Source organism: Hippoglossus stenolepis, chromosome 3, assembly GCF_022539355.2.
Source record: "Hippoglossus stenolepis isolate QCI-W04-F060 chromosome 3, HSTE1.2, whole genome shotgun sequence".
Lineage (NCBI taxonomy): Eukaryota > Metazoa > Chordata > Actinopteri > Pleuronectiformes > Pleuronectidae > Hippoglossus > Hippoglossus stenolepis.
In genome coordinates, this window is record NC_061485.1 from 9,034,829 (window position 1) to 9,048,698 (window position 13,870).

General features: G+C 41.5%; 1 protein-coding gene across 3 annotated transcripts in view; it reads right to left on the minus strand.

Moving 5' to 3' along the window:
* Positions 1-13,870, minus strand: part of eya2 (EYA transcriptional coactivator and phosphatase 2) — a 29,834-nt gene that overhangs the window by 12,841 nt on the left and 3,123 nt on the right. For all 3 annotated transcript variants that reach the window (XM_035152468.2, XM_035152465.2, XM_035152466.2), the window contains exons 2-5: positions 5,343-5,422; positions 5,012-5,067; positions 4,388-4,501; positions 3,269-3,388 (exon numbers count right to left, since the gene is read on the minus strand). In XM_035152468.2, the coding sequence (XP_035008359.1) occupies positions 3,269-3,388; positions 4,388-4,490 (223 nt within the window). In that variant the 5' untranslated portion in view covers positions 4,491-4,501; positions 5,012-5,067; positions 5,343-5,422. The remainder of the gene's footprint in view (positions 1-3,268; positions 3,389-4,387; positions 4,502-5,011; positions 5,068-5,342; positions 5,423-13,870) is intronic.

Genomic DNA, 13,870 nt, shown 5'->3' on the forward strand with positions numbered 1-13,870 from the left:
CTACCTGATGAATTAAGATGTGTGGCAGAGAGGCCGTTTCAGTAATTAGAGGCGATGGTTTGAAAGTTGAGCTGCTGTTCTTTTCCATAATGGACCTATCCTGTTTGACTTCTAACCGTTGCTCCTCTCTGAGTCTCTTCTTCTCTGATGAGCGGAACTCTTTTCAATGATTCGTTTTCATTCCATCAATTCTTCCCCCCCCCCCATTCCTTCCTCTTCTCTCCACAGTGCATGACAAACCCAGAGTAATGGCTGAATGGAAGAACCACAGTGAAACCTCCAACAAAACAACATAACAGTCTTCAAAGTGACTGAAGGAAAAATACAGGAGGTCTCTGGAGTAAACACAGAAAGGCTCCCATAGTCCCCATTTGGTTTCTGTTGTACACATAGTATTTTGATGGCTTTTTGTATGATGTGTGTGTGTGTGTGTGTGTGTGTGTGTGTGTGTGTGTGTGTGTGTGTGTGTGTGTGTGTGTGTGTGTGTGTGTGTGTGTGTGTATGTGTCCTTGAGTATTGTGTACAGTATAATGGATGACATGGAAACATTCTGAAATCCTACAAACATTTGGTTGTCGTGGCAGTTTATTACCGTTTGAAGTTTGCAGTTAATGATTTATGCATAAAAATATTCAAACAAATTTGTTTTGTTTGGGAACATTGTCCTTCAAACTCTGACTGCACGCCGTTCAACAATGTTTGTTGGTTCAACGGTCGGGCTCTCGCGCAGCACAGTCATCGAAGGCTCTGTCGTTTGCGAGAGGTTTCATCAAAAGTGTGTTTACAAGAATATTTACATTCCTGTGTAATGTCTGACATCTGAATATTCTCTTAAAGAGGGAGAGATATGGAAAACTGGAATCTGGGAGGGTGGAAATCTGATAGTGTAACCCTTTAAATTCATGGTCTGAATCGGGATTATACAGCATACCACTAAAAATCAGCAATACTGAAGAGTAATGCCTCTGTTATGATAAAGGATGATTCCAGTTTTATAGCCTGGGCCTCACTTCCATAACTTTTACTTTAACTTTGGCCCTCAGTGTAATAGACAACGATAAAAAGATCTTGAGCGTGAAAGTATCAGTGAAGTCCGACAGGGTAAGCAAGAGTTTTGCTTGATTATCTTATTGATTAGGACCTAAAAACAAAGTTAGGTACATTGTATGTTAGTAATAATCTGTCAATACACAATAAATATGTGGTAAATACAGCAAATCAATGTTTGACTGCTCGGTCAGTCTATAGATTGTGATGGATGTTTATAACGTATAAGTTTCCGGTTGTAGATGTTTGCTTTCATCTCTGATCCAAGTTAGTGTAGATAACCTCGGGTTTGAACTATTATCAAACCACTTGTGTTTCTTGGTTCACAAGAGCTGACTTCCCATTTCTCAGCAATTAGCTGGATGGGTACAAATTTATCATAACTTGCATTAATTAGTGTAAAATTAATTGCTGGCGAACAATTAAAAGGTGACAGAGTCAATCTGCAACTATTTGGATTATTGATTAATCGCTAATTATGTCAAAACTTCTCTGTGAATGTTTGCTTGTTCTGCACTGTAAAAAAACATTCTGCCACTTCTTTTCCCCATTAGGAAACAGAATACTTTAAGTTTACATAACCCAGCTGGCATCTCGATCACATGTCACACAAGAGAGCTAATTAAATCAAATGGAATGATCGGAGTCGCCTCAAGAATTTAATAACATGCCAGAAAACATACCACCTTAAAATCAGCTTTTGAGCGGCAGAGTGATTTCAATTATTTTATCTACCAAGCTAATGCCAACTAGCAAAAGCCGCAAATGATTGTGATGCATTTGCAAAGAAAGAACTTGGACAGCTGCATTACCAGTGAAACGAAAGCTTGCTTAGCTACGTTTTCATAACATCGGACAATTCGATGAGCTTGTTCTCTGCCTGCGCTGCAACTTCTCAGAATGGATGTTTCAAGCATGGCTTCATTTGCTCAACTGGTGTTTGTTTCTCTCTGTTTCACAGAAGAATGCTTGGGGTGTAGATTTCAGCGACACAGTGATTCCCCCGCAAGCTACCAAAAAACACGACAAACCCCAACGTTGCTTGATGCCAATAATTACAACTTAATACATCCACGGTATCGTCTAATACTACTTAGGAGGATTCTTGGTTCACAGCCAAATGTATTTCAACAGGATGAGACTACTCATAAAGTCAGTGTAACATGTGATCTTGCAGTCGGCCATGGTTGTGTAATGTATTTTAACTTTCCACTGTAGGAACAATAGCAAAGAAACCTTAAAAACAAGCCACAATTTAACAGTACGCTTGCTCATGTAGGTGCACATTGGTCATTACATCTCTCAACAAAACAAACCTAAAAAATTTGGAAAACACTTTCTTCAAAGTGTAAGTAGATTATATGTAAATGCACATTTTACATTCAATGATAATATCAAATCCTAGTAATTTTTTAAACCTTGGATTTACAGAATGTAGCAACATCAGTGAAATTCAAAGTACCATCCACGCATCATGTTTACAGTTTCTTTTTACCGTTTTGTCTCTATTTGACTCACAGTGCAAAACAGGGTCTTGCTGCTCACCCCTCCCTAAAATGCACCTTAACCCCTGCCCTCTCACACACAAGGTCAATTTTACGCTGCTTTCAAAGCCATAAAGTCGCACTGAGCGAGTCATGCTCTGGGCGCCGGGCGACTGAGGAATGTGCACAGACAGACACACACACACACACACAGACACACACACACAGACACACCAAAGCATACCACCACTTCTTACATTTAAGAAGTTGTTGTTTGGCAAAGACCCATGCACCCATCTTTTGTTTTTCTACATTATTCTGTTTTTCTTTCTTCCACCCCCAACATTTCTTTTCCCTTCTTTCTATCTGTTTTCCTACTCTCTCTCTTTTCTTTTTTTTCCTCTAAAAGACACAAGTGCTCGCATGCTGTGTTGTTGGTCTGAGCGGAGAAAGGGGGCCTGACCCCGAGAAAAGAGGAGGGGTGGGGAGACTTTTGACGCCAGGAGTCCAGACCGCAGCTAATGGAGAACAGGTGTGGCGGAGGGAAGGGGAGAAAGATGACGAGAAGAGAGGAGAGGAGAGGAAAGAGGAGGAGGGCTAAAAAAAAGAGTGCAAGAGTTGGGGGGATAAGGAAGGATGCTCCTGCCAGTAATCTCAACGATAGCGAAAGGTCTGCGTGCCGGTTTGTGTGTGATAGTGTGCTCTTATATTCAGTGTATACAGAGTTTCAGACTGACCGTGTGTGTGTGAGTAGCTGTAGAGACTCGGACTGGGAGTCGTGCTGCTGAAGTTTGAGTAGCCCAACAGTCCTGTAGTCTGTCCTGGAGAGTGACTCAGACCGTCCTCTGTTTTAATGTCTGGAGAGAAAGCAGAACATTCACTGTATATTCAACCGTATCAACACACACACGCTACAGACGACAGAGGAGACGTATCGGTCAATAACTGATTTAGTGCAAAATTTGATTGACTACTGTCCCTGGGGCTTTTGATCGGTTAGCTGATAAAAACAAGTTATGCATTTGACTGTACGTGCATCTGTAGATTTGTCTAATACATGGAAATTATTTACTTACAACATCAACACCATTTCCTCATATATCACAACAAGCTTTTTGCAATTGCAAATTAAATGTGTGCTCATCTCATGTTTACTACTTTACGAGAAAGATGACACCCAGTGTGGGTGTCATCTTTCTCGTTTCCTTGAGTTATACTGTATGTAGTCATGTTGTCATAATGTTTTTTACCTACACTAAAGAGCTTATGTTATCACCCCTGTCCGTTTGTTTGTTTGTATATTACCATGAAACCTGGTGGAACGATTGTGACACAGATCTGGACAAACGGTCTGATCCAATAACCTTTTAAATCACTTTCTTTAACATTTAGTTTCTTAGGGAATAATGAATTGATCTTGCTGTATTTATTAAACTATTATTTCTGAGTTTGTGCTATTTGTTGCGGATCTAAATAAAAATCTGGATCTAGCTCATTTAAATGTGGTTACAAGGGGGCGATGGGCTTCATTCAGCTGCTGTACTGTAAAAAAAATAGGCCTTCAAACCAACGTGTAGCTCAGATAACATGGATTCAGTTGGAAATCTATAATTTATAAATTCTTTAATAGTTTTATAACTATGTCTAAATGATGGTGATGTGGTTGCTGCAGAATTTAAGGGAACAGTTGGGCGCTGGTGGAGGTTTGTCCTCTACCGGGTGACATTCATATCGTGTTTGTTTATGAGCAAAACAGCTGAGTCATTCTAACTTGCAGAATCGAAATACCTGTTTGGAACATTACCAACATTTCTTTAGCTTCCTTAGAGAGGATTTCTCTCGATGCTTGTACTCACTGTAAGACGGCATGCTGTAGCCCTGCGTGTGGTGAGTGTAAGGTGCGTATGGTCCTGCAGGCTGGAGCGCAGGGCTGTACTGGGTCTGTCCATAAGCAGCCATGACACTTGGTCCTGAAGCAAGAAGAAACAATGAGGAAATGGATCGTGACAAGTTCTTCTTCTCTTTCTCTGTTACAACACAACCACAACATGTGTCACGGTTTGAGGTGATTGTGGGGAAGTTCACACTCAGCTGTCAGAGACATGGAAATATAGTGACAGGATCTCTTTGTTTTAACAAGTAAAGGAATGAATGCAGCAAACAGGAAAAAAAAGGGAAGTGCTGGGCTGAATCAGAATAGACAGTTTGAAATTTAAATAATTCTAAATAACGACAACAAAATCAGTTGGACGTCTGTCACAGTTCTCTTTTCAAACAGACTTGAATATGTTATTATTTAACATTTTGATTATGATAGAGAGAGAGAGAGAGAGAGAGAGAGAGAGAGAGAGAGACAGATAGAGAGACAGATAGATAGAGTGATGGAGAGAGAGATAGATAGATAGATATAAATAAATAAATAAATTAGGCAATCAACAGAAATAAAATCTTAATTTCATTAACAAACGTTGAAAACTCACCTGAAGTAGACGTGATGAGTTTGAAATAGACGATAAGAAGCTCTGTGAATGAGGCACTGTTGGAAAATTCAAAGTGAAAACAAATTAATAAATGAAACACAAGAAACAAATGAAACACAATCTACAGCTTCAAGAAAAAAAAAATTGTAAAATGTCACAGAGAGACATGGTTGTCAATTTGAATCGTGAATGCATAAAATAAATTGTTCAAGTTTGAATACTTTCACACATTTAATCTACAGTTTGTTTTGCTCCGTCCTTGTGACCAGAGGTTGTTCTGTTATTCTGCAGCCGGCTTTCATAGCACTTCACTGTTCTCTTCTTCTCTCACCTGCCTCTGTAGAAAGAGCTTGATCCTCTTTATCCTGTCCCGCTGCTGTTCGTCAGGTTCCTCTCAAGCCGTCAACTCTCCTGTGGAAACAATAGCAAAAAACACATCAGGATACAGGTGTGCAGGGGAGTGACACATGGCGACGCGCCTCAGGCCCCCGTTTGCAGCAGGACGACGAGAGGAGAGTTTTTTCTCGGTGCGCGCAGGTTCGAGAGGTGAGTAGGTTTCGAGAAAAAGAACCAGAGAACAAGATACATGTGGTATCGGTGAGAAGAGCGGTGGTCTGACAGTCAGATGAGTTAAAGAAACCTGACAGGTGACATTGTTTCTTGGGAAAATGTTACTAAATGCTCCGCTGCACCTCTGCTGACTCATTCTGTTCATGTGGCTTCTTAGAAGAAATAAACCAGGAAAAACACCCAGAGCTAGGCTGCGGTCCAAATTCTAAATAATAGCAGAGTGTGAGTTAGTCATGATCCTCCATTCAGCACAATGTCTCGCGTACGTTCTGATGATACGAAGAGACAATAGAGCTTTGTAAGACAACAGAGACTCAGATAGGGTGACACAGTAAGACAGAGGGAAATATGCAATACACTTTCCAATGGGGTTGTATTGTACTTCTGTGACTCAATGAGCAGGACTGCTGTGAGGAATTATCACTGTTTTTTTTTTTGCATTGATGAGCTGAACACATTTATTTATTAGGTATTAAATACACTGAATTAATCAAAGTCATTTAGATATTTTATCTATATATATACTTTTTTATTTGAATTTCTAACTATTGAGTATATCATGTATATTATTCACTATTGCGCTGTAAAATACTTATTGTGTACTACTGCCCAAAACCATTACCACAAGTATATGAGTAGACTGGAGGTCAAAAGGTCAATGTTACATGAATTAGTCAAAGCAAGTAGCTGAACGAGGTCAGTGTGTCCGTCTGTAGAGTTTAAATCCCATTCACACAAGGTGGTGGTCAATGTGAGCTGTGGGTGACCGAAGCTGTACTGAGGAAAACATCAAAATGAGCACAAAGAAATGTGTTTCCCCAGCATGGTGACAAAGAACAGCGTAAAGGGCACCCAGCACGGACGTTAAACCATAACCAGCATCTTTAGGGTGAACTGGAGTGTTTACCCGGAATCAGGCCTCATCGTCCAACATCCAAACCGACCTCATGCTGACTGAAGAGGGAGCATGTCGGGAGCAAATCGCTGCAGTCAGGCTCCAAAATCTACTGGTTATTGTTCGGTTATAGCAGCACATGAACACATATAGGCATATTTCTGCAGTGTCTGCATGTACAATGTGTTGTAGAGAATTAAAAAAGGAGGCTAAACTATCTTGTTTCAGCAACATCACCACAACTTTTTGTTTATTTGTGCAAAACAGGCCGAGCTATATTCCATTAATTTCATTTCTGTCTCTCTCCCTCCTTCTGTCTCCGTCTCTTTCGCCTCTGGGCCATTCCAGTCCAGCAGAGCCGCAGCTAACGGCCTGACCTCTGACCTCTCTGACAACACTACGACAGAGACAGATGACAGTCATGAATTATAGGGGCAGCGGGGTTTTTTACAGCAGCAGAGAGGGATCAAGGTGAGAAGGGGGGGAAGTAAAGCTGAAAAAGAGACAGAAACATGTGAGCAAAAGCTTCACTGTCAGTGGTATTAAAAGCTTTGAGTGGAATCACAGTAACGTTTGCGCCGCTCTCATGTTATTAACGACTTGGACAGAGCAAGAAAACACATCTCGTGTTGTGTCAGCTCCACTGATGACGCTGCCCTCCTGGCTTTTAAAACAGCCACGACGGCGTGCGCTGTTTTCTGAGTAAATAAGTGCTTTTCTACAGTGAAGCAGCCGCAAAGACTTTGGGACCAAAGATCCACCTGCGCGCCAGTGTTATGGACCGTTTGATAAACATAAATAAAACAGACTGTAAATCTGTCACTAATGAGGTGATTTACTGTTTGTCAATAATAGCCTATAAGATAATGACAAAAAAACAAGGTACCAATGGCCTTATTATATTCTAATTGTGTCTAATTTTATTTATTTTACAACTTTCTGTAACTGATTGACTCAATAGGTCCAAAAGTCCCCTGATGAAACCCCATTTAGATTCACTAGATCCAGAATTTTATTTGGGATCTGCACCAAATAACACACACTGTAAATAGTCTTTTTAGAATTATTCTCTGAGAAATCAATGAAAATGTTGAAAAACACCCTATTTCGCAATATTAAATAAAAATAAATAAATAAATAAATAAATAAATAAATAAATAAATAAATAAATAAATATATACAAATCCCGGATCCGCGCCTGATCCGGATCTGCACCAAAATTTCAATTCCCTGACCGATACCACATCCTTCCATGAGGTTTCATGGTAATCCGTCCAGTTGTTTTTGTGTAATCATGCTTTGAAACAAACCAACCAACCAACAACCAAATGGACAAGGGTGAAGACATAGGTAATTATAACAAACCACCAAAGTAGGCACCAAATCATGACTTTCAATCTAAAACACGTGTTCATGTGTTTTCTGCTTTTCTGCTAAGCTTTTTTTTCCACTTCAGAAATGACCCTTAAACCTGTTTGAGTCTGATCAGGGTCCTGATCCGTCCTCCATCACAGACTGTGCAGCTCAGGAGAGTAACACTGATCCAACGTTACACAGGAAAAATAAGGAAAGTGCTCGTGTGCTTCCCTGCAGGGATCAAAAATGAAAGCCTGTTCAGAGTCCTCTTGACTTTAGCTGCATCCCTGCAACAGTCCTTAATGCACGCACATGCATGTACGCACAAACATGAAATCTGTGTGCGACACAAAGGCACTTCCTGGTTCAGGGTGAGGCCTGGGAGGAGGGCGCACAAGGCCATGGGAACGGCAGGACACCGGAGGGAAGACCAGCGGAGCTCAGCAGAGAAGTGGAGGGCTGAGGGCTGAAACTGAAGCTAAAACAAACCCGGCAGGGCCACAGGAGGCCACAGGGCCACAAGGCCAGTCCCACCAGCTTCACCTGGGTCCCAGGGTTCTGCTAGACCACTGCTTCTTTCACGGGTATCGAATTCTAGCCTTTGTGCTGACGGATTACATCACAGGATGGTGTGTTGTGCTTTAAGTTGACATGTCATTTGATACAGTTACAGGAATACACGGGCTTTATGCACATTAACATGTTCAACTAGGCCGTTGAGTGACGAGAAGATGACAGACACGTTGATCCATCGATCCACCCTATGTGTCAACGGAGGAGAATGTCATGCTCACAACAAGGTTGCTCGAAAACAACTAAAGATCTAAAACAATGTAGATTGACTCTCCGCCATGGAGGTTATGTTTTCACCCCTATCCGTTGGTTTGGATTTGCACAGAACCTGATGCATGGGTGTCACAGGGACCAAGGAAGAACCCATTCAATTTTGTTGTGGATCAGGACAAAAGTGCAGGTCCAGGATTTCTTTTATTTTGTATTATTTGCTAAACATTACGAAATATGGCATTCTTTGACATTTTCCATGGATTTCCCACAGAATAATTCGTGGACATATTTAGGCGACTAATATCTACAAGTGTGTGCAATTTGTTGCAGGGAATCTTTGGGCCAAAAATAGTATAGAGTATACACAGCTTTTTTTTTTTTTTGACCTGTGTAAACTGCTAAATTGCCCCCTTGCCAGTGGAGGTGTTTGCCCAGAGTTTCATGTTCAACGTCACGACTGCGGCGAAAACTGAGGCCGCTCCCTGTCGACCTGCTGTCTTTCCAAATTAGTGCAGTCACCAAGGTGTCTCGTTTCCGTCAGAGCCGATAAAAAACCTGTTTCCACTGAAGAGTTTCATTCGACCTGGGAGTGAACACCAACTGTATCCATTCATATTGCAGAAAAAAATCAGGTGTTGGTGGGTTTTGACCAGTGGAACAAGGCCAAGAGGCTTCACTGTAGTCTTTAAACGCAGCAGCAGTAAACAAAACTGTCTCTAGTCAAGTGTTAATATACATTTTACAAAAAAAAAGGTTTCTTAATCTAATTAACTGTCAAAAACTACATTAATTTCAGCTTATTGACCCCTTAACGCCATAGCATCCACATGCAAAATTATAAGTGACAAGTGAACTGAAGAAGTTGTGGATAATGCAAATGCGATGGAAGGTGCCATTAGATTTACCGTTGAAGTAAAGTTTATACTGAATAAATATGATAAGAAAACAAATGTGTGTGATCCGTTGCTACATTTCCTGTGAAGGGTGTGGGCTGTTTTATCTTATTTACATTAATCAAACATTTAAATATAATGCCACGTGTCTGGTGTGTGTGTGTGTGTGGGTGTGTGTGTTGGGATAGACAGTTGTTTGCAGTGTCAATATATGTGCTGTGTCAGTGTTGTTTTTTTTAAAGACTGGGTACGAAAGGCCAGAGTATGGTGACACAGCACTGTGCCCCCCATCATTTGACCTTTATGGTTCTCGATCAGCGTAGTGACGAGGTGACTCTCGGCTCTGTAATGGTGCCATATGGGACCCCACCTGGAGCCCCGCGTTCGGACAGTCTGCCTAAGTGCCTGGGGGGGGGGATGTGGGAGCTTGATTCATCTCTACACAAAAAACCCTCACTCTCTCTCTCTCTCTCTGTCTCTCAGTGGCTGATAAAAGACACAGAACAAGGGCCCAGTATTTTAGTTTTTGTGTGACACTATCAGGCTTTTTCGTGGTTGGGATCAGTGCCATCTGGCAGCTTCTGCCCTTTTCAGGCACCTTTGACACACGGCTGACAGTTCAACACGACAGACTGCAGAGAAAAGATAGTAAATCATCCAGCATCTTATCTCTGTAATATAAGCTTTAGCGTCACAGTTCTTTTTTTTCTCCATCCAATTCCACATTCAGAAGTGAAAACAAAGCCAACACCTCCCAAGATCAACAGTTTTTATCTTCTGGTCTTTTTAAAATCTCAACAAAAACAGAGAAGCTGAGCTTTCGGATGCTTCAAACTCTGATAATCCTTCTAAACCAGATATGTACCGAACGAAATTTCTGCACCGATAAAGAAATCCATGACAAAATGCAACAAAATCAAAAAGAACAAGAAATGTTTCAGTTCTGCTCAGAGTCAAGGCTGTCTCTAAGAATTGTTTTCATTATTGAAAGTTATTTTCTTAAAGGATTAATTGGCCTAAAATATGATAGAAAATCGTGACAATGCCAACAATAATAATTTCCTATTATCCAGATGACATTTAAAATTTCTAGCTCTGTAAAAGTTACAAAACCCAAAGTTATTCCATCTTTGTCACACAAGACAGGAAAGAGCAGAAAATCCTCAAAACTCAGAAGCTGGGACCAGGTAATATTTGAATTTTTGTATAAAAAAGTTACTTATATGATTAATCGATTAAAAAAAAGATGATTTTGACTCAAACAAAGAGCTTCCAAAAACTCACAAATTGCCATCGCGTTTGCCACAATATTATATTATATTATATTATATTATACTAAGGTGTTAAGTGGTGAAAAAGAGAGAAATGTAGAAAATTAAACATTTTCAAAGAGCAAATTGAATTTTGCATTTTAGATGTGCAGAGTGGTGCTGGTGGTCTGTTAACAGATGTTCTGGGTTCATAACCCACCTTGACCTCAGCAACCAGAGAATTCATTAAGAAGCAAATGTATTCCAAGTGTGTGTGTGTGTGTGTGTGTGTGTGTGTGTGTGTGTGTGTGTGTGTGTGTGTGTGTGTGTGTGTGTGTGTGTGTGGGTGTGTGTGTCCAACGAGCACTTGCTTTTAAGCAAACTGAGCCCTTTACTCCACGGTGACTGCATGCAGAGTGATAATAAGAAGAGGAGATCCTGCAGAAGCTGTGGATACTCAGAATTATAATTACACTATGAATTTCAGCATCATCACTGCCAGTAATGAGATTGGAGCATGTGCAGACTATGAAGGAAACTCTCAGGATTCCAGCTGAATACTGAGTTTCTGTTTAGACTTCACACGCCAATAACAGACTGTTTCTGTTTACTCTGAGATGTCATCAGCAAAAATAATAAATAAGTAAGTAAATAAACATTAAAAAAAAAAGAGACTGATAATGTCGACAGCAACCTGTTTGGGTTTCGTCGACTCCACAATGCAACCCGGACATTTGCTGAGACACAGAAAAGCAAAAGCACAAGAGTAAGATGTTCCCAGGTTTCTGTCACCTGATTATTATCTGTGTGATCAGCACCCATTCCCAGATTATAACTCAACTCGGGTGTTTGCATCATCATGCGAAAAAAATTTAGGACGCTTGAGCAACCGGTTCAATGAGAGGGATCCCTGTATAGACACACACGCACACAAACACACACACACACACACACACACACACACACACACACACACACACACACACACACACACACACACACACACACACACACACACACACACACACACACACACACACACACACACACACACACACACACACACACACACACACACAGAGAGCAGCTTTGAAAGAAATAGGGGTCATTCTATGAGAGGCTCTAATTAATCTCTGGCAGCAGTGAACCTGTTGCCAACTCTCCTCTCTGTAACTTTAGACTCTGGCCTTTTCTTTCCACTTGACTAGCTCCTGCTACAAGTCTGCTTTAAAGCCAGAAGGGAGTCGCCCCCCCCATCCTCCCAGTAATCAAATGCTCTGTATTCAACAATGCCAGTGTCTTTATCTCTGTTTCTCCAGCACATGCTCCTCACTCCTTTTGTAAATGACTTCTCACAGAATTTTGAATTCCTTCTCCCTCTTTCTGATCCTTTTTTTTTTCTTTCTCTCATTCCTCCTCACTCGCCGTCACTGCCCCATACCCCGGCACTCTCACTCTCATAACAACCCCTAATCATTTTCCGCCGGTAATATTGCCAAATCCGAGAAGGACCACCTACCCCAGAGCCCAGACTCCTTCTCCCCCAGAACCAGTGCCCTGAGACGGGGGGTCAGAATGAGGGACAGCTGGCAGACCTCCCAGCAGCCCCCGAGGAGCGGGTGTGGGGTTGGAGGACTGGGCTGACCCCAGTCAGATGGTGGTCTGGCTCCCAGGTAAAAAACATCTGGTCCAGTGATGGGAGGGTGGTCGCACACAACACACACACACACACGTGCACACGTGCACACTCAAAACTGACACACGCCTGACTGCATGAGTGCTCCTGGCTTCTCTAATGAACACACACTCCCAGACCCGCTGCTTTATTAGTCATTAGGACAAAAAGGTTTGGCCCTCCATCAGTGTCCTCGGCAGACGATGGCGAGCGGCCGCCCTAGTTGCTAACAGCTGGCCAGGCCGAGCTCCCTGGTAGCTGAGGCTCGCAGGCGTTACAGGCGGACTGAGGTCCAATTACTTGTTTACCGGTAGATTTACTGTGTGTGTGTGTGTGAGTGAGAGAGAGAGAGAGAAAGTGAGGAAAAAGAGGAAGCAAGAGAGTGATTAACACCATTTAGCAACGATCAATGCAGATAACAGAAAAATGGAAAAATCCTGTTTATTTTAGTGAGGAAAACTGATCTAGAGAAAAAAATTCTGACACCTAAGAAAACACTCCCAGAGCCACTGGGACAATTATTAAAAAACTCTCTATTTCAGTGGAAAGTACCCAAACGGCTATAAAGCACGAAGGAATGAAATATGGTCACAGTGGCTACGCTGCGATGTGTGTGGCTCCACCATTCTCAGGACATGATAAGGAGAGCGGAGATAGCCACAGAGACAGCTGCTGTCTGCTGACACACACATCACCACGAGGCCTCCGCGGGCACTCGCTCCCGCTCGCTCTCTCTCTTTCTCCGGGGCTTAGGGGGTATTAAAAAAGGGAGGGAAGGGCGGGAGAGGGGAAGACATTTAGGGGGGAGAGAGTGATCACTTCTAAAGCCTAAAACTGTTTGAGAGGAAAGAAGATTAACCAATAGTGTCACAAGCAACTCTTTTGAGGTCTGATCTTTCATTTCACCAAACACAGTGACACGTATGTGAAGATGAAGAAGTCTCACAACACAACAGACACACACACACACACACACTTCTTCTGATATGGATGTATTGTTCCATTAATGACCAAGCCTCTGTCTCACACACACACATGTATTGTAAAACCTAAGGGTGGAAGATGCAAAGCAAATACTCAAAAAGGAAACGTTGGCTAAATTCACACTGGAAGAGAAAATGAGTCGAGGAGAGGAAGGGAAATTTGATTTTACTCAAATTAAATATCTTTCTTCTTTCGCCAACATCTCCTCTCTGTTGTTTCTACACCTTAAAATTAAATGAACACATAATTATCTGTTTTGCTTTGTTCAAAATAGTTGGGAGACAGCTGCACATGTGAGATATACATGAATGCTGCCTTAGTGTGGACATAGTTGCACATACAGATACACATTTTAAATTAAGTACGTTGATAGTGATACTACTATAAATCATAAGTAAATAAATGTATACACAAATAAACAAATATTCAGGCATTACTTTAAAGTAGCCT